The sequence below is a fragment of the Lonchura striata genome, chromosome 6 (assembly GCF_046129695.1).
Source record: "Lonchura striata isolate bLonStr1 chromosome 6, bLonStr1.mat, whole genome shotgun sequence".
Taxonomy (NCBI): domain Eukaryota; kingdom Metazoa; phylum Chordata; class Aves; order Passeriformes; family Estrildidae; genus Lonchura; species Lonchura striata.
Window position 1 is genome coordinate 31,650,795 of NC_134608.1, and position 18,462 is coordinate 31,669,256.

At 40.9% G+C, this 18,462-nt stretch overlaps 2 protein-coding genes across 2 annotated transcripts in view; one reads left to right on the forward strand and one right to left on the reverse strand.

Annotated features, from left to right (window-relative positions):
- AVEN (apoptosis and caspase activation inhibitor) overlaps positions 1-7,811 on the reverse strand; it is an 83,018-nt gene extending 75,207 nt beyond the window's left edge. Inside the window, exon 1 of the mRNA XM_021539239.3 lies at positions 7,578-7,811. Within this exon, the coding sequence (XP_021394914.2) occupies positions 7,578-7,811 (234 nt within the window). The remainder of the gene's footprint in view (positions 1-7,577) is intronic.
- Positions 1-18,363, forward strand: part of CHRM5 (cholinergic receptor muscarinic 5) — a 45,756-nt gene extending 27,393 nt beyond the window's left edge. The window contains exon 2 of the mRNA XM_021539270.2: positions 13,086-18,363. Within this exon, the coding sequence (XP_021394945.2) occupies positions 13,169-14,752 (1,584 nt within the window). The 5' untranslated portion in view covers positions 13,086-13,168 and the 3' untranslated portion in view covers positions 14,753-18,363. The remainder of the gene's footprint in view (positions 1-13,085) is intronic.
- Positions 18,364-18,462: the final 99 nt, after the last annotated feature.

Here is an 18,462-nt window from a genome sequence, read left to right on the forward strand (position 1 = left end):
TTCTGTGTATTGCATCTCCATGTTTATTTTGTTTCTATCAGCGTCTTGAGATGCTCGGTGTTGCAATGTTGTTTCATGTTTGAACCATCATTATGAAACTGTTTCATAACTATACCAGAGTGTATAATACCATGGATGTTTTCATATATTTGTCACTGCATTCAATCAAAAAACACCCTTTGTTATTTTTATATCAAATTTGAATGCAACTTACTGCAGACATTTAGAAATCACCACTCCAACCTCTTGACATCCCTTCCTCATTCACCTCCAACCTTTTTTGGAAGAGGGTGGAGAGAGAGATCCTGTGAAATATGTTTTTCTAAACAGCCTTAAAGAAAATGATTCTTTAAATCCAACATGTAGCTTGTGATAGTAGAGAAGAATCATTGTCCAAGGTCCTCAATGCCTCAACGCCACAGTTAAAACCCCAAAATGTTAAAATCTAATTTTATTTTGCTATTGGTCTGGAGCATAATTCTGAAAAGTAAGAGTTACCACAGTATGATGCTCCTGGACCATGAAGCTAACACTGCTGTGAAGAAGTTTTAAAAGTCATTTAGAACTTTCTGAGAGTGCAAACATATCCAAATTACCAACAAGGACTGGGCTGTACCTGCTGGGATGCACTACAATCCCATGATTTTGTGTGTCCATCATATCCTTACACACTACAGTTCACACTAGTGAGCCAACTTAGGTGCACACAGAGCAGTAGCTGCAGGAGAACTCTGCATTCAGTGGTGAGATACAGACAGTGTTCAGCCGTCTGGACAGCTGGTAGACAGCTTCAACTGTGGCTCCATCAGGAGTGAAACCACACTGAGTCCACTAATATTACACCCAAGTGTAACCCACCAGGCAAATTTGTATCAAAACCCCATCCTTGACAGGAATCACACTAAGAGCCACACCAAAATCACTGAAGGAACTACATTTTTATCACAATTATTTTTTAAAATTTCGTCACTACAAAAATATTTTACTCTGAGACAATAATGCTTTAACATCCTTGCTAACCACTTGGTTGAAGTGGAAGAAATCCTGAGGATGGCATCATTTGCACTTCTGTTGCTTCCATGGGCATGCCATCTTTTGTTACACATTAACAGGAACATAATACAGCAGTGAAGTCAGCAAAGCAGCACAATATGCATAATGCAGTCTGAAACAGGACACGGAAGAAAAAAAAGAAAGGAAAAAAACCCTACAAACCAACTACCAAAATAAATCTAAAAACACCCAACCAAGCCAGCAAAACCCCCTAGTTTGTTAGGCAATTGGAAAACTCAAGGCCTCCCAACAGGTCAGTAAAAGAGCCTAGGAAGAACTGTAGCACAGCATCACCACTCTGTTCCTACACGACAAAGACCCTGGCTATTTCAGAGTTAAGGAGAGAGTACAGTTGCTAATGTAGAATTATCCTCTGGGAAAAGAGAAACAGAAATAGAAACAGGACCTTAAGGCAAGGTTTTTACACACTCCAGCGGATTTATGGTTTTACAACAGTGTATTACAGCATCTACCTGTAAAGGACTTGAAGACTTATTTTCAAAAATCAAACAAAAGAGAAAAACTCACCCCTTTCCCCCCAGACCCCCTACATACACATAATACAGAGGAACTGCATACATGAAGAATAAATGGGAAATACATGAACCACACCACTATGCCTTACCATGGAACACTGAATCACACAGGTTTGAAATCCTGTGATTGTGAAAACCTGTAAGAAATATTCTGCCATACTTTTTTTAACTGAATCAATCATCAGCATTTGTTTGATTATTTTTTAAATACAGTGAAACCTTCTGACTGCTACAAAAGACTGTGCAGCACTATTAGATTGGCTAGAAACTCAAAACAGGGCTCCTGAAACTACCCAGTTTCTTTTGCAAGGAAAGCCAGCAGCAGCACTGCATGGCATCACTTGAATTCATCACTTCTACAAATTTGTTGACTTTTCAGCAGAAATACTTTTCAGCAGAAAAACAAGCTCCTGTATTGTGCTGTCTGGAACCGACCAGTCACCCCAGGAGCACAACAAGATTTTTTACTCAGAATTACAAAGTATGCCCTTCCTACAAATAACTTTTCTTCATAGCTGTGTTTGGAAGACCCAGGGCAAGTCCTAATAACTCACACGCACGTGTGACTTTCACACGTTCTGCTGTACGTTCAGAAAGATAAACCTGAGGTGAGGAGAACATTCCAACCCCATGATGTGCACACGTCCTGACTCCTCACCGAGTAATTCCAGCCCAGCGCCAAGGGGCAGACTGCCTGCACCACCTACTGGTACCTTACAGCCCTGGTTCATCGCCCCAGATGGATGCATGCATTCTTAGTCTGCGGAGTTTCAGTTCTTCCCAAAATTCTAAAATCTTCAGTTAAATATGAAGGGAAGTTCTTCTCCAATATTCAAATAATTACCATTTTATATTTCCTCTGAATAAAATCCACACCAATTTACTAGACAATCTAAATAAGATTATGATTGAAAGCTGTGTTTCAAAAAAATAACCAAATATGCAGCCAGTAAAGTTTCTTCTTTAAGCTAGAAAATATCTGGGACAACTGGTTACCAAAAAGCTATCAAATTACTACCCTAGAGACTTGACAGTAGAAAAGAGGAACAAAAGCATTTAAGCAGGCGAGGACAGAAATGCACAGACTCAAGCTCTTTCCAAGGAAGTAACAAAAAAAGAGTCAGACATGAAGTTGATCTGCAGCAATGATATTCACCTGTGTAATGGGATGCTTTCAATATAAATCCCTTGTTATATCAGCAGGAAAGTTTGTAAAATATGTTGAATTAATAACAATAAATATCACTAAGCCATTCCACACTAAACAATTAGGGACTATTTATGAAACTCTGGAGTCCCACTGTAAAAAACAGGTTCCTCTATTGTCTAGAAGCCAAAAAGAATAAATTAAATTTGGATGTATAAAAAGCATTTATGCTTTTCCACTGCAAACAGCCTTGAAAAACTAAAAGAAAAATAAATAGGCCTGTGACAAGTGGTTACACAGCAGGTCTACTGAGTAGATTCAGTAACCTTCACCATATATATTTTTCTGTCATGATTCCCATGTACTTGCTAAACAAGCTATCTAATTCTTCAGTCATATATTTTATTCTGAAGGCCCCAATTAAACCTCTTCCTTCTTAATAATGTTTTTCTTCTTGTCCTGCCTAAAATGGATCTCTTTGCAGCAACCTTTCTACTTTATGGAACATTGCTAACCAGGCCTGTCCAAAGTTCCTCTTTGCCAGATTAAAAAAAAAAAAAATGAAATAAATGCATAAATAAAATAAAAAGAGAAAGATCCAGCCTTTCCTCCTCAGTCATATCCTCTTTACATCTTTCTTCATTCCTTCCCACTGAACTTTTCCCAGCTAGTCCCAATTTGCAAAAATATAACTAGTTCTTCTATGTAATGGCATCACTAATTGATACCTTCTCATCCATTAAGCTGACAGTTCTCTTCTATAAAATTGCACCTTAATCAGTCACACACTGCTACAGATATTTCCTATGTAGATGTGGTTGTACTATATCTGACCTTGAATCACACCCAAATGCAGGCTGTTTCTTCCATTTGTTGAGACTGTTCTGTGCTCCACCCTCCTGCCAGTTTAGTACTGTCTGCAAACATTAACACTGTATATTTTAATCTTTCCCTGTTGGAATTATTAATAGAAAACTGAACATGAGCAGATACAGAATGAAGCCCTGCAGAATCCCATTTAACAAACACCAGTTTGACACTGAACCATCACAGAAGAGAAACTTCTGAGAAGGGAAGCTCTTCACACCGCATTAGCAATTAAGTACAGCTCACAAATTAATCTAAATAAGTTTTTTCTAGTTGCTTTTGAGAACATTAAAACAAAATTGTCTCCAAGATCCAGAAATCTATTCTTCTATATACACAATTTCTGTTACAGAGTTCTAAAGGAAATCAAATATATCTATCTGTATTTGTTATTTTGTTACTGTGCCTCTCAACTTCTTTCTGTGGTTGCTTAGATGGTAAACGGTTAGCTCATACTAATTAGGAAAATTTATCTGATACTGACAGCATTAGATGTTCTCTTAGATCACTTCTATATGTGCATGGACTACAAGAATGAAGATATAATAAATACTAAATTAATGTGATGCCATCTTGAAACTAACCACACATGAGAAAGACTGCACTAAAATCCATCTGTTAACATCCACTTGTGAACAATAAAATGTTTACTGCAGCACTGCCCAAAGTCAGGAAAGGAACATTGAAACAGACCTGCCAATTCCAACCGCACTCAAGTAGCAGCATGCATCATATACACACTCAGTGCATCAATGAATGGAAAGTTAAAAGAATACTTCATAAATTGCAAATGTAATAAACCTAAAGGACAAAAGAAAATCTCCTTAAACACCACCACCAACCTCCAAGAAATGTGGTCAAGGGCCACCAAAATAAAACCCAGCATCATATCCACAATTTCAGAAAGTTGTTTCTATTTCAATATACTGTATCTCTTAGAGAGAGCAATTTTAAAATTCTGACAGTACGTAAAACATGAATTCTGAGTTAGACTAAAAGTGGGAAAAAATATTGGACCAATGTCAATTTACTTTAAGCATTATAATGCCACATTTTACTAAAACTGAGTAATTTCAAATGTGTTTTATTTATTTAACATAGCATAGATGAGCTAAAGCAGACTGAAACAATAAAAAATTATTCAAGATGACAGATCTACAATGAAATCTGCCATTTGGTAAACCAGCTGGTCTTAATTAGACATTCATTTTTGAAGGGAGGACACAAAATCTTCAATAATCAAGCCAGTTAAATCAATATGCACTCTAGTTACAAAAAGACATAACAATTGGAAGATCCTTTTTCCCTCTTCAAAAGGAATAAGAACACTTTTTTTCATGGTTTCTAAATCAATTTCAAATTTGAGAGAGGCAGCATCCTGTTTCAAAAGTGGAGCTGGGAATTTACTCGGAGAGCCACCTTCTCAAGCGCTGAAATCATGAAGCTTTGTTCTCTAAGATTCTGATCCACAGCCGGACCTACCATGCAGGGCATGAATACAAACACAATACCTAACCTCCATCTCCCTTAGCACTAGCTGGGGTGGGGGGGGGAGGGGGAAAACTGACCTAGCAATATCTGGATCTTCCCAGGCTTTGCAAATAACGCAGCTGATCACCCATGTCTAAAACCAAAGAATGACAGGACCCCTGCTGCAGCATAAAGCACACAGTGCCCAGTCTTCTGCAAGTTGAACGTGCCACCACAAAACTTTCTTCTCCCTCTTGTACAGGTCAGAAATAATGTCTTTCTGTAGCTTCAAATGCAAGCTTATGAACCACTAAATTAAAACACCAAAACCACAACATTTTAAGACAGTGCTTTTATGTGAATGCAACTGACTAAGAAATGTTGCTACCAAAATATTATGCAATTTAATGCAAATTTCTACTTTATTAAAAAAAAAAAAAGAAAAAATGCTTTTTTGAGAAGACTCCAGCATCTCAGCACACAGTAAGGAAAGGGAATGTGGTACAAGCATCACACTCCCTGTCTTATTACCTAATTTCCCAGTTTTGCAATTCACACATCACCACGTCAGAAGATTTGCCCCCTGATGCTGAAAGACAGTAGGATCTTGTCTCACACAAAATACTTACTCTGGCCTAAGCATCCTATCACTCAGGTGGTGCACTCTTGTAATACAAGAGACTGCTGAACACAGAGGACACTAAGGAGCTGGGGGCAACTCTCTGTCAGACAAATGCTGGTTACGCTGCTGGAAGGAGGAGGTGCTCTGCTTCAGAAGTGGTGAATTATGAGATTGGCTCAGAGGTAGCACTAAAATTCAACAGCTGCAGGCTGGCACAGCTGCTGATGCTGTGGCTGGATTGCTGGAAGCCAGTCCTATCCAAGCTGCTAAACACAAAATTTGTGGCAGGTGCGCTAAGAGACCATACAGTGCTTAAGGTCAAAACCCTCCAGTGCAGGAAGAACATTACATAATGACCTTTAGCAGAGTTCTTAGAAAATCTTAGCTATTGCTTCACTTTTAAAGTCCCAAATCATAATAGCCTTGGTCAAAAATAAAGTCACTGTGCTAGGCTAAGGTGAAGAGCATATCCAAGTCAGTAACAAAGTGACCAATGGCAAAACGTATTTTAATGTGTCCCAAAAGAAACATTTTTAATTGCAGGGTTGAATGACTTAGGAAAAAAATCAGTCCAAGATAGAATTTCCCCAGCTAATACAAAGAGGTGCTGAATTTCCCCTGTGTGTTCCTGCAACTTATGAGGGAACACTGTTGCTTTGCATCCAGGATCCAAACCTATCCCCAGACATCAGTATGAATTCAGCAATTTATATTGCTTATATGTGAAAGCACTGACCAGCATTCTAGGTAACTATACCAATCGAGCCGTAACTTGCATCTCCCAAAACATGAGTGCTATGTGTCTAAATACAATAACAAAATTAATATTTTATATTGTTACACCTACCAGCAAGCATGGGAGTTGTAATACAGATAAAACACTGGGTGGGTTCAATTGAAGCCATGGCATCATAAAAGTCAAAATTAATCTAATCAACATGATGTTGGAATTGGGGCAGCAGCTGGTCCATCTACATTAGGACTCCCAGTGCTGCCAACACCAATTAGCATTAGGTCATCATTGTAATCTCTTTGCCAATCCAGTGACGTTGCAGCAATGCTAACAGAAGCAAAACTATCTGAACGAAGCAGTCAAAGCATTTTTAATGTGAACTCTTTTTAAAGGCACAGTGTTGATCTCATACCATGATGAGTTAGAGTACGCATTTTAATACCTCCACAGGAAACTACCTATGTAGTTGTGGTACATAATGGTATGTCTGTGCTACTTTTAAACTGCTAAAACATTTTATAATGGGTTGATGCACAACTATCAACTTCTATTAATGACAAATGATATCCAGTGAATCACAGATATCCATTATGTAAGGCGTGTTCTGTTACCACGTCTTCACTGTGAGCATCACAGGCTGGAGAAGACACGGGTTCATTTCAACTTCTGATCATAGAGCCGTTAAGGCTGGAAAAGATTTCCAAGATCGTTCGAGTCCAACCATTAAAACAACTGTACCAAAAATGCTCAACAATTCTTCATCTCTATTTGCAAAGTGAAGAGATATTTTTTCAGACCAATTTTTCAAACAAGACTTTTATCCTTTCAGCGCAAAATTATACACGTATTTCGACAAGAAAAGCCCTGTGCGTAGGCTCAGCTGTCCCAGAGCAGGGAGGTCACAGGGATGCTGCGGCTGCCGAGCCGTCCCGGGCGGTACCGCCGGCAGACCCAACCCACCCCCATAGGCTCGGGCACAGCCGCCAGCGCGGCTCCACCGCGGCAACGGGAGGGCAAGGGGAGGAGCAGGGGAGGGCAAGGGGAGGAGCGGCGAGGGAGGGCTGTGCCCCCAGCCCAGGGGCCGCCCCGGAGCCCGCACGCTCAGCTCCGCCTCCCCCGGGAGCGGGGGCGGGCGCTCCTGCCGCTTACCCGCCGGTGCTGCTGGGCGCCGGGCGCCGGCGCGGCCCCGCGGCCTCGGGGCTCCCGCCTGCCCCGGCCCCCGCCTCCTCGGGGCCCGTAAGCGCCACCTCTTCCCCGGCCCCCGCCTCCTCCGCGCCCGTGGCCGTCCCCGCCGCCTCCTTCCGCCGCCGCGTCGGGCGGGCGCCGCCGGCCGTGCCGGGCGCCCTCCCTGCGGGGCCGGCTGCCGCCCCGCTCCGCCTGCATGGCCGGGCTCGCCTGCCGCGGCCGCGCCGTCCCGCCCACGCCGGAAAGGGCCGCTCGCCGGGCCGGGGAAATGGCGGCGGCGCGGCCTCGGCAGCGCCCCCTGCGGGCGGCCGGCGCGCGGGCAGCCCCTGGCCGCGCCGGGCCCGCGCCTCCCGCGGGGACCAGCGAGCGAGGAAGGCGAAATCGCATCCGCCTGTGTGAATAAAAACAGAAAAAAAAAATGTATTTAGTGCTTAGAAAATAGAGCTCAGATAGATGGATTATGGAGTTGTTTCAGCTAGAAAAGACCTCGGATATCATTCAGTCCAACAGTTAACCCTGCAGCGCCACTTCCACCACTAAACCGTGTTCATAAGCCCCACATTTACACATCTTTTAAATGTGTAAATCCAGGGAAGGTGATTATATCGCTTCCCTGCGCAGCCTGTTCTCATGCCTAACGACCCTCTTGGTGAAGAAATTTACCTAATACGCACTGTAAAGGTCCTCAGGTGCAGCTTGTTTCATCTTGTCCCTTGCAACCTGGGAGAAGAGAGCAGTCCTCACCTCACTCCAGCTTCTCTGGGGCTGTTGTAGAGAGGATAAGGTCTCCCTGAGCTGCCTTTTCTCCAGACTAACCAAACACATGTCCCTCAGCTGCTCCTCACAGGACTTGTGCTCCAGACCCTTCCCCGGCTCTGCTGCCCTTCTCTGAACCTGCTCCAGCACCTCAGTGTCTTTGCAGGGACAGAGGGGACACAAGACTTGAGGTGTGGCCACACCAGTGCCAAGTAGAGGGCAGGCACTGACCACTGCCACACTACTGCTGACACCAGGATGCCGTTGGCTTTTTTGGCCACCTGGGCACATGCTGGCTCATGTTCAGCTGCTCTCAACTAGTGCTTCCAGCACCTTTTCCACTAGGCAGCCTTCCAGCCACTCTTGCCCCAAGCTATAGAGCTGCAGGGGATTGTTGTGACCCAAGTGCAGGACCTTTGCTTTCTGTAGCAAATGTGGGAAAAAGCAACTGATCCCAAGTTGAAAGCGTGTTCAGCAGACGCCTGGGCTGCATGAACCGCCTGAATTGGCTCTGCAGCTTCTTGAGGAACATGCTCCTCTCAGGACACAGAGCGGAGGCACAGGAACAGCTTTGTGCCCTAGTGCTAGGCTGGTTTGTCCTGCCCTTCTTAAACTAAGCAGCCACTCATGCTGTTCTTGGGGAAGTTCTCCCGTTTCCTAAAACCAGCTAGCCCGATCCCTCTTGAACACACAGGCTGTCATTTGACAGCACGTTAAAACCTCAATCTGGTTTTCAAGGGCTTTTAAACCCAGGAATCATTCCAGCAAAATGTGATCAAACCTCCTATTTTGTGAAATAATGGGCTGTGCTGTAGCTGCACAACTACCTGTGTTGTGAACCTGCTCAGTTCCGGGACACAGTGGGCAGCAAATCCGTAAATTAGCTTAGCACAAAAGCAAATCAATAAAGTAACAGGGAGCAGCTTTGGTGAGCACATTGCAAAGACATCCAAGCAATACTCATGCAGCCACCACAGGTCTGACAGACCCAGAATGAGATGGAGATAATAAAACCTGGTGAACCCAAGCTGTGCCTGCATCTGTGGTGCAATTAATCTGTGACACGAACAATCTGCCTGCAGATAACTGTAAACTGACTTTATGTACAAATTTAACAACTCACAATAATTAATGCTTACAGATAGATTGAAAAAATATCATTACTACTTGGCAGCACATAACAAATACCATTACAAGTCACAAGCGTGAACATAATGCATTAATAATTATGAGACATAGCAAAGCCATGATACTGTACATATGCATTTTAATTTTATAATTCAGTTTTGATGTCCCTATTATTATCATCATCTCTTATGATAGACAATTAACATATAGCACACAGAAGTCCCACTCACAGGCTCTGTTAGTCTGAGTGATACACAAATAGATGACAAAAGGTAAAGCCACAAAGTGTTAACACAGACCTATGAAACAAAAGAGGATAGAGTATGACGAGATGACAAGAATGGTCAACGTGCCAAGAAGAGATCTTTGTATTCTTGTAAGTCAGCTGTTGTCAACTTTATAAACATCACAGTAAAACAGCCCATTAGGGAGGGAAGGCTTTTCATGACCAAACAGTGTTTTTTATTAATAAATTATTAAGAAATTATGTAGCTTCCATAACATATCATCAGTATTTCTCCAACCCATGACAGTTTAAACCAAGAACATCTGTGTCACAACAACTACAACAACAACAATTCCTGCCTCTGTTGCTCTGAAGTCTGCAATCCACATGGCATGGTTCGAACAGTCTTTCTTCCTAATTGCTAATGTTAGGGAGCGTAAGTGACCTGAGATGGGGGACACTTGCTATCTATGGCAAAGACAAAGCATTACACATGGCACAGCATCTATACAGTTTCCAGTCTTCCCTCTTCTGAGGCGAGTGCCATTTCTGGCAAAAAAAGGCAGAAAGATGAAACAATCTGCAATTGTTCTACATGGCTGCTCAAACTCGGTGAAAGGCAAATGTAGTTTGTAAAGGTTCATTCATGTGCCTGATATTCATAGCTGTGCCTTTTTAAGACCATCTCTAGACTTAGCTGATATTATACAAAATCCCAAGGCCAGCGAGTTGTACCGCTGGCCCTTGCCTGTGCTACATTGCAGCCAGGCAGCAGCTACATCTATACCTGGCCTTCTGTCTCTTCAATCCTGGCTCAGATCCTGGTCAGACCTGCTGGCTGGGCTTCCTGGCTTGGTCTCAGACATGCCTTATCACTCCAGACTTGCTGTGCAAGCTCTGGGCTATCACTGTCTCTCACCTTCTCATGAACCAAACGTGCTTCTCCACATCCTGCTGCTTCTTGGTCAGGCCTCAGCTCCCACCCACTTTGGCATTGTCCTCACCTTCCCTCACTGTCCCCTGACATTGCCATGCTAAACCCACTACCACACTGCCATGCTTGAAAATTGTCACATGGAGCTTTTGAGGCACAGAACAACTTTGTTAACTGTCCACAGAAAGATAAGCATAAGCCATGTGAAATAACAGAAAAACAGATTCCTCTCTCAAGCTCAGTTACCTACCACAGCCATGCAGCTCCTCTAGACACCTTTGTTTCACATGAAATTAATTCATACCCTTCAAGTTTTTGTAAAGATTTGTAAAGGCAGTGCACCAGCCATCAAGACAGCTCTGACTTGGGGAAATCTTTCCAGAATGCAGAACCAAGATGAAACATCCTTCTTTGCATAGTACTAATTAGAGCTGCTGTGGCACTTCAGCTATTCTTGGCTGCTAGACTGGCTCTGGAGGCTGGAGAGAGAGAGCCAAGCAAGCACATGCCTATATTAGGATTGTTGCTAATCTGCAAGGTCTATACATGAGTTGGAATCCTGTTGAATTAGGCTCAGTGTATAAGCAGAATATAGATGCAGAAACATTTAAATATAAAATGGGAGATGACAGACACACATAGATGGAGGAGAACCATTCTGAGAAGTACAATAGGCAGAAGTCTCAGTATATCAGGAAACTTACCATTGTTTCATCACCACAAGAGATCACCACATAAACAGGGTTTGAAAGAGAAACATTATACACTTCTGTAGATATTTAGGAGACCTGGAGGGAAAAAATGAAGGAAACAGTAAAAGCAAATAAGAATCACAGAACTATAGAATAATCAAGGTTGGAAGAGGCCTATAAAATCAAATCCAGAACCCAGAACTACCACTGTAATGCCTAAACACTAAACCAGTGCCAGGTCCAGACACCTCTTAAACACCTCTAAGATTGAACGAAGAGGACAACGAAAGAAAATTACATGCTTTTCTAAAAGTTCAACTAGTGGCTGTAAAAATTTCTATTGAGCTGGTGAGAGACAGGACATAACCTCTTGGTACAAAAGACAGATCTAGGAAAGAGATAGCCTGTAAAAGCTTGCAGGAAAAAAAATGACACTTGCCAAGACCAAAGAAAACAATGTTCTGAGAGTTAGGATGAAAGATGAAAGCACAGAGAAGTGGTTTGGATGGATAGGGAGGACCATATAATAGAGATCTGATGTATAGAGAATCTTAAAGACTTAGAAATGGACTTTAATAGGTGATTTATGTGATAATTTTAGCTGAAGCTATGTCTGCTTTGAAAAAAGAGATCATACCAGTTTTTTACAGGCAAAAACCCCAGCAGAAAAATCTGTTAATAATCTGTCTTTCATTTCTGAATTTAAAAACTGAATACTATTTGACTGTTTCAAAATTTCACTGTTAAGTGAGACTAAGCATGGAATAAGTGATTAGCATCACCTGATGTGATGGAATTAATAAAACCCAGCAAGTATCTTTGAAAGAAATTTTTCCCGATACAGGTCCACTGACACAAGAAATGGCAGTGAGGAATGTAGAGAGCAATGGACGTCAGTGGCATGCATGTATTAATGCACCAGAATGGTCCTGTTTTCACCTTTTGCTGCTTATGCAAGTATTAAACTGATATTTGAAATGGGTTGTTAAATTTGTATTTTTTACCACTTTGGTTATCTTCTGCTCCTGCTTCTTCGTCTGCAGTCTACTCCTCTGTTTTCTCAATTCTACCATTCACTCATCCAAACTACCCATACTGTACTTCCATGCTTAACCCCATCAGTCTCCTCTGTCCTAAGATCTCTTGATAGAGTTTTTTCCCATAAACATCTTTTTGGCCTCCCCTGCTTCATTTGCTCAAAGATTGCCCTCCATTGCCTCAACTTCTAACACCTTTTTGTTTCTTGCTGTCACCATGCCAGTGTGGCTCCTTACTCACATGCACCCCCCATGTATTTGCTTACTCTCTTGCTGTTGCTGGTGACTTTTACAAATTTTTCAAAGCTAATTCCTGAAACCTTGGCATGCATTTTTAATTAGTGTAGGAAACAACACAGTGACTCACTATCTTACTGCAAAACTTTAAATGTCTTTACTTGAGAATATGTAGAGGGTTCCTAAGGTACTGAAAATGTAAGAGCTGGGGTGGTTAACTGTCTTAGGAAATGATAGTTAGATTGCATTTTGAAATGTCATAAAATACCAGAGCATGTTGTCCTAGGATGTACATTTGTGTGTTCTAGTTATGTTCACAATTCTGAACAATCAAAATGCAAAAAGAGAACACAAATAATGTGATAGATTGTTTAACAAGTGTTTTCATGGTAACCAATGGAAATCTGTGCTATTTAATGAGCTACTTAAATTTTCTGATTTTTTTTCCTTTGATCTTTATAGCTATCTCCAAAAGGATGCTTCTGAGTACAGAAAATAGTATGCAACAGTGCTAAGGTCCTGATGACAGTACACCAAGGACAAGAATGGAAGTCAATTTATTCAGCAATTCTACTGTTGTAAACAGTTCATCCATCAACCATAAGCAGTTAGAAGGGCATAGCCTCTGGGAAGTCATTACTATTGTCACTGTTACTGCAATTGTAAGCTTAATAACCATAGTGGGAAATATCCTTGTAATGATATCCTTTAAGGTTAACAGTCAGCTCAAAACTGTCAACAATTATTATTTGCTCAGCCTTGCCTGTGCAGATCTTATCATTGGGATATTTTCTATGAACCTGTATACATCCTATATACTCATAGGCCACTGGACTCTTGGAAGCCTCGCCTGTGACCTGTGGCTAGCACTGGACTATGTAGCTAGCAATGCCTCAGTAATGAACCTCCTAGTCATCAGTTTTGACAGATATTTTTCCATCACAAGGCCTTTAACTTACAGGGCCAAACGCACACCCAAAAGAGCTGGCATCATGATTGGTATGGCTTGGCTGATTTCCTTCATGTTGTGGGCACCTGTAATCTTGTGCTGGCAGTATTTTGTGGGTGAACGAACAGTACCACCTGAAGAGTGCCAGATACAGTTTCTATATGAACCCATCATCACCTTTGGTACTGCAATTGCTGCTTTTTACATTCCTGTGTCTGTGATGACCATTCTGTACTGCCGCATTTATAAAGAGACCGAGAAACGCACCAAGGACCTCGCTGAACTGCAGGGCTCAGAGTCTGTGGCAGAGTATGAGACAATAAAGCCTCAGAAAACTCTCCTGAAGTCTTGCTTCAGTTGCAAGCAACAAAACTTAGTCAAAAGAGAGAGGTGCCAGGCCTCTTGGTCTTCATCTAGCCGAAGTACGTCAGCTACAGCAAAGGCCTCCCAGGCAGCGAGTACGTGTATGGACTGGGCTAAGGCTGACCAGTTAACCACCTGCAGCAGCTACGCATCGTCGGAAGATGAGGATAAACTTGCCGCTGACTCAGTTTTCCAAGTAACTTACAAAAGTCCATCTAAAAGTAAGGCAGAAGAGTATGAGACTACAGATGTTGTTGTCAAAGACCAACCTGAAGAAAGTGATTTTGAGAACCAGAAATACTTTTTGTCACCTACCAAAGAACACGTACAAAAAAGTAAAAAATGTGTGGCCTATAAATTCCGTTTGGTGGTTAAGGCTGATGGCACCCAGGAAGCCAACAGTGGTTGCCGGAAAGTAAAAATAACTCCTTGTTCTGCTGCTCTGTCAAAGGACCCTTCCATCAAAAGCATGGATCCAAATATAAATAACCAAATCACCAAAAGGAAACGGATGGTTCTTATAAAGGAACGCAAAGCAGCACAGACTTTAAGCGCCATTCTTTTGGCATTTATAATCACATGGACTCCCTATAATATCATGGTTTTGATCTCCACATTTTGCTCAGACTGCATTCCCCTGACACTGTGGCACCTTGGATACTGGCTGTGCTATGTGAACAGCACTGTTAACCCCATTTGTTATGCCCTCTGTAATAAAACTTTCAGGAAGACTTTTAAGATGCTGCTTTTCTGCCAGTGGAAAAAGAAAAAAGTGGAAGAGAAACTATACTGGCAGGGCAATACCAGACTACCATAATCATTCTTGTATAAGAAATAAGGAGAAATACAGATATTGATGTAACCTAGCGAATTCTGTATTTTCAAAGCCATTGCTGTTGTGTCTAGTGGCTAAAAAAATCTGCTGAAAAGTTAAATTTTGCATGGAAGTAGTGTGCTTGGGATAAAAATGTCACTGGCTGCTATGAGCAACACAGATTGATTTTTACTATGCAGTAGAATTGCATTACAATTATTGTGTTTGGCGTCTTATGTCCTTTCTTTCAGCCTGAGAAAGGCGGAGTAAACTATAAACTACTAGAAATTAGACTGGGATGATCATCCAGTCATCAGGTTAGGTCATTCAGTCTGTCTGCCTGTAGAGCAGAACTGTTTCTTTCTATAGTTCTTTGCTAGTGTATTGTTTATTTAGTTTTCAGTGTTCCAAGCAATGCAGCCTGTGCTACCTCTGTTTTGAGGCTTTACCATCAGCAGTCAAGATGAAACAAGGATTATCTAAAGGGTAAATGCTGTCATCCCCAATACTAAATGGTTAGGGAGATTCATAATACTCCAAATGAACACATGCATTATAGGAGAAGGTAATGCTGAGAAAATTTCCGCTTTAAGGATGACTCTTGTGGAGACTTAGGAAGGCTCATAGTGGAAGGGCTTATAGTGGAAGAAATAGATAATGTATTTAGTAGATGAAGAAGCCAGTCCCAGTATCAGTTCCATCAAGCAAGTCACTGTCATTTGTAAAAATGGTGATAGCTCCAGTTCCCATTACCTGTGAAGGAAATTTTAAAATTTTATTCAACAGTGACAATGGTACAAATCAGAAGTGACTGTAAAGCATAATGGACACAGTCTATCTACAACACAGGGAAAGTATTTTTTGCAATCTCCTTTGTTGTGCTACACCTTGATCTAAAAGTTTCCATAATGTTTACCTATATATAAACAGTGAGAGAATTGGCATCTTTTAAAGAGGAAAGATTTTTTAAGCAAATTTTTAATGTTTCTGTAAAACTATTCAAAACATTTTGAATTCTTTGTCATTAGATAGCTTTACAAGTATTAGTCAACATCAGGTGCTTGGAAACATGAGTTATCTTCAGGCACCTTCTTTTGGTCCTGCAAAACCACATCTGCTACAGATGTGGCTGAAGTCAACACCCCTGGTGGCTGTGGCTTCTGGGACTGGGTTGTACTGGCCTAGTTACGAGCTGAGGCTGACCACTGGCTGAGATTTGAGAGGGCTCTTGGTGCCAGAGCTGAGCTGCCTGTGCCTTCCTAACGCCTGTGTTGTACTGGCAGGAGCCCTGCAGCACTGACCGAGTGGGTGGGTAAGCAAGGGGCTGCCTTCAGCAGAAGGCCTTTGGAATGGAGATGGTGACCTCCTTGTGGTGGGAACAAACAAGAAGCTTCAGAAAAGGTCCAGAGAAAACAAATTTAATGGCAACAGGACTCACAAGGTGTGGAAGTCCTAAAGAAAAAGGAATGAGAAAGATCTTCATGTACATAAAAGTTCAAATTCAGTTCTAGTTTTTGTATCATAATTCTGAGTGAGATATTTTGGAATATTAGTTTGAGATACTCTTCATATTGTATCTGTTGTACACTATAGTGGGACATTGCAGTGGTGACATTACCCAGTTGCACATTTCAGGGATTGTATAAGTCATCATGAGTGTACCATTGCTCTCCGTGAAATTGTCTATAATGTATTAAATTATCATACCATCAGAATGTTCTCCTACATATAGATAAATCCTCCATGTCAACAATCACAGTACAAGTAATTAATATTTTTTTAGCCCATGTCCACAGGGGAAGATTTTGTCAGTGAAAGATTAGCAGTGTACTAATGTAAAAATATGTTCTCTAAAGTCACATTATTGATTTTGCAATGCACCATAGTGGGCCTATTATTTTTTGTGCATTAGCAAATGGTTACTTATGAAAGGAAAGCAGAGGTCTTTATAAAAACTCTTTCATCAGCTTTGTTCTTTCACTATCCAAAGCTTTTCCTGTGTACAGTAACTATGTACAAATTGGTTGCTAGGGTGGATTTATTTTATATTACGTCAGACCAGTCATTCAGTAAACTATGTTTCAGCAAATGAATGTGTCTTTTTGGGGGCACAAGCTGTAGTTAAAGGCAAAATTTATGAGGTAGTAACAGCTCCTGCTAGCTGCACTGTTATTGCTCAAATGAAACATTGGTTCTTATTAAATGGAGTATTTTATGTTGTTTTTGACATCTGTTGATCAAGAATGTTCTGTAAATGTTTATGGACTCTCTGCTCAGTAAATGTATTAGAATACACAGTGATGGATGCAACAATGTTGGTTCAATGTAATTGTGAAATATATGCACAAATTATGCTGCTAGCACCTAACCATGTGAGAGATTACATGGCCACACATGAGTACATTGTAAATATCAAGAACTATATAAAGAGGTGTGCATTACTTTATTGTTATGTAGGATGCTTATTCTTTAAAAAAAATGAAACCACAAAAAGACAAATTTGGTCCTCATCAGAGTATCAGTTAGTACTTGATTGTATTTTGTACCTTTTAAAGTGTTGTGGGACTTATGGAGTGTAGGACAATCTTGTTATCTTGTTATCTGTCCTTTCAATTACATTTTTACTGATTGTGTAACTGATTATTGTCATGGACTAATGAAATGCTTTTTGTAAAATTACATTTTGGTTTTACATAATTTCATACACATACATATATGTAGATATGTATGTATCATCAATATAGATGCATAAATACACATCCCTAACTAAGCTTTCCAGAGACCAGCCCCTTTTATATTTTAAAGTATTGAATTTTCTCACAAACTTTGTCTTTCCCTTTTCATATGATCTGGCATCCCTCCGTATTCCAGATCCCCATAATTTATCAACTAACATTCATTTTTTGCAAATATGATTTAGGTTTGTAGATAAATATTCGGAAGAGTTCCCAGAATTTTTAAACATATGTAGAACACTTGGATACAGTTGTGCACTTTCTGTAACTACTTAGGAGTGAAGAGCTTAGCAAAGGACATCTCATGTAATGCTCCTGCAGCTGCTGGGTAGTCAGTGGCTTCTCTGTTTTGAAACACAGGCTAACCCTTACCTCTAGAAAATGATACGGTGTCTTTTTGCTTTACTACTTGGCTTTAACCTCATCAAGTCAGTAAGAGGCTGCTCTGTTTCTTATGTGGTCTCCCCCAAATATCCATTGTTGCCTTTTGAACTATCTAAGAAATGTTCTTCCACATACATTTGACAGTTGAGTGTCATAAAACCTTGAGCTTTAATAAGCTTCTTGTTTATGATTTTATTAATAGCTACCTGTAAGTGATAAAATATTTTAAAATTGATAACATCATGTTGTTAAACAGGAGATGATAATCTATGACTACTAATGGTTTCAGAAAGGAATGGTGTTACAATTGTTTTTCCCATCCTGGTGAATATATTTTTTTATGATGAAGGAACTTCAGTCTTTGTTACACTCACTAAAAGCACTGCCTTTTACTCAGTATTTTTGCCATTGGTTGCTAAATGTCAGTAGTTTCTTCATGTATCTGCTGATATACCAAAGTCAGTCCTCCTCAAATAAAACAAACATTTCAAATCCTTCAGAAGTTTTCTTGTAGCAGGTCCTCCTCCAGACCCTGGTTGCTGATGGCTTCTATTTCAGTAAGCCTCTTAAACTGGGGGAGCTTTCACTGAATTC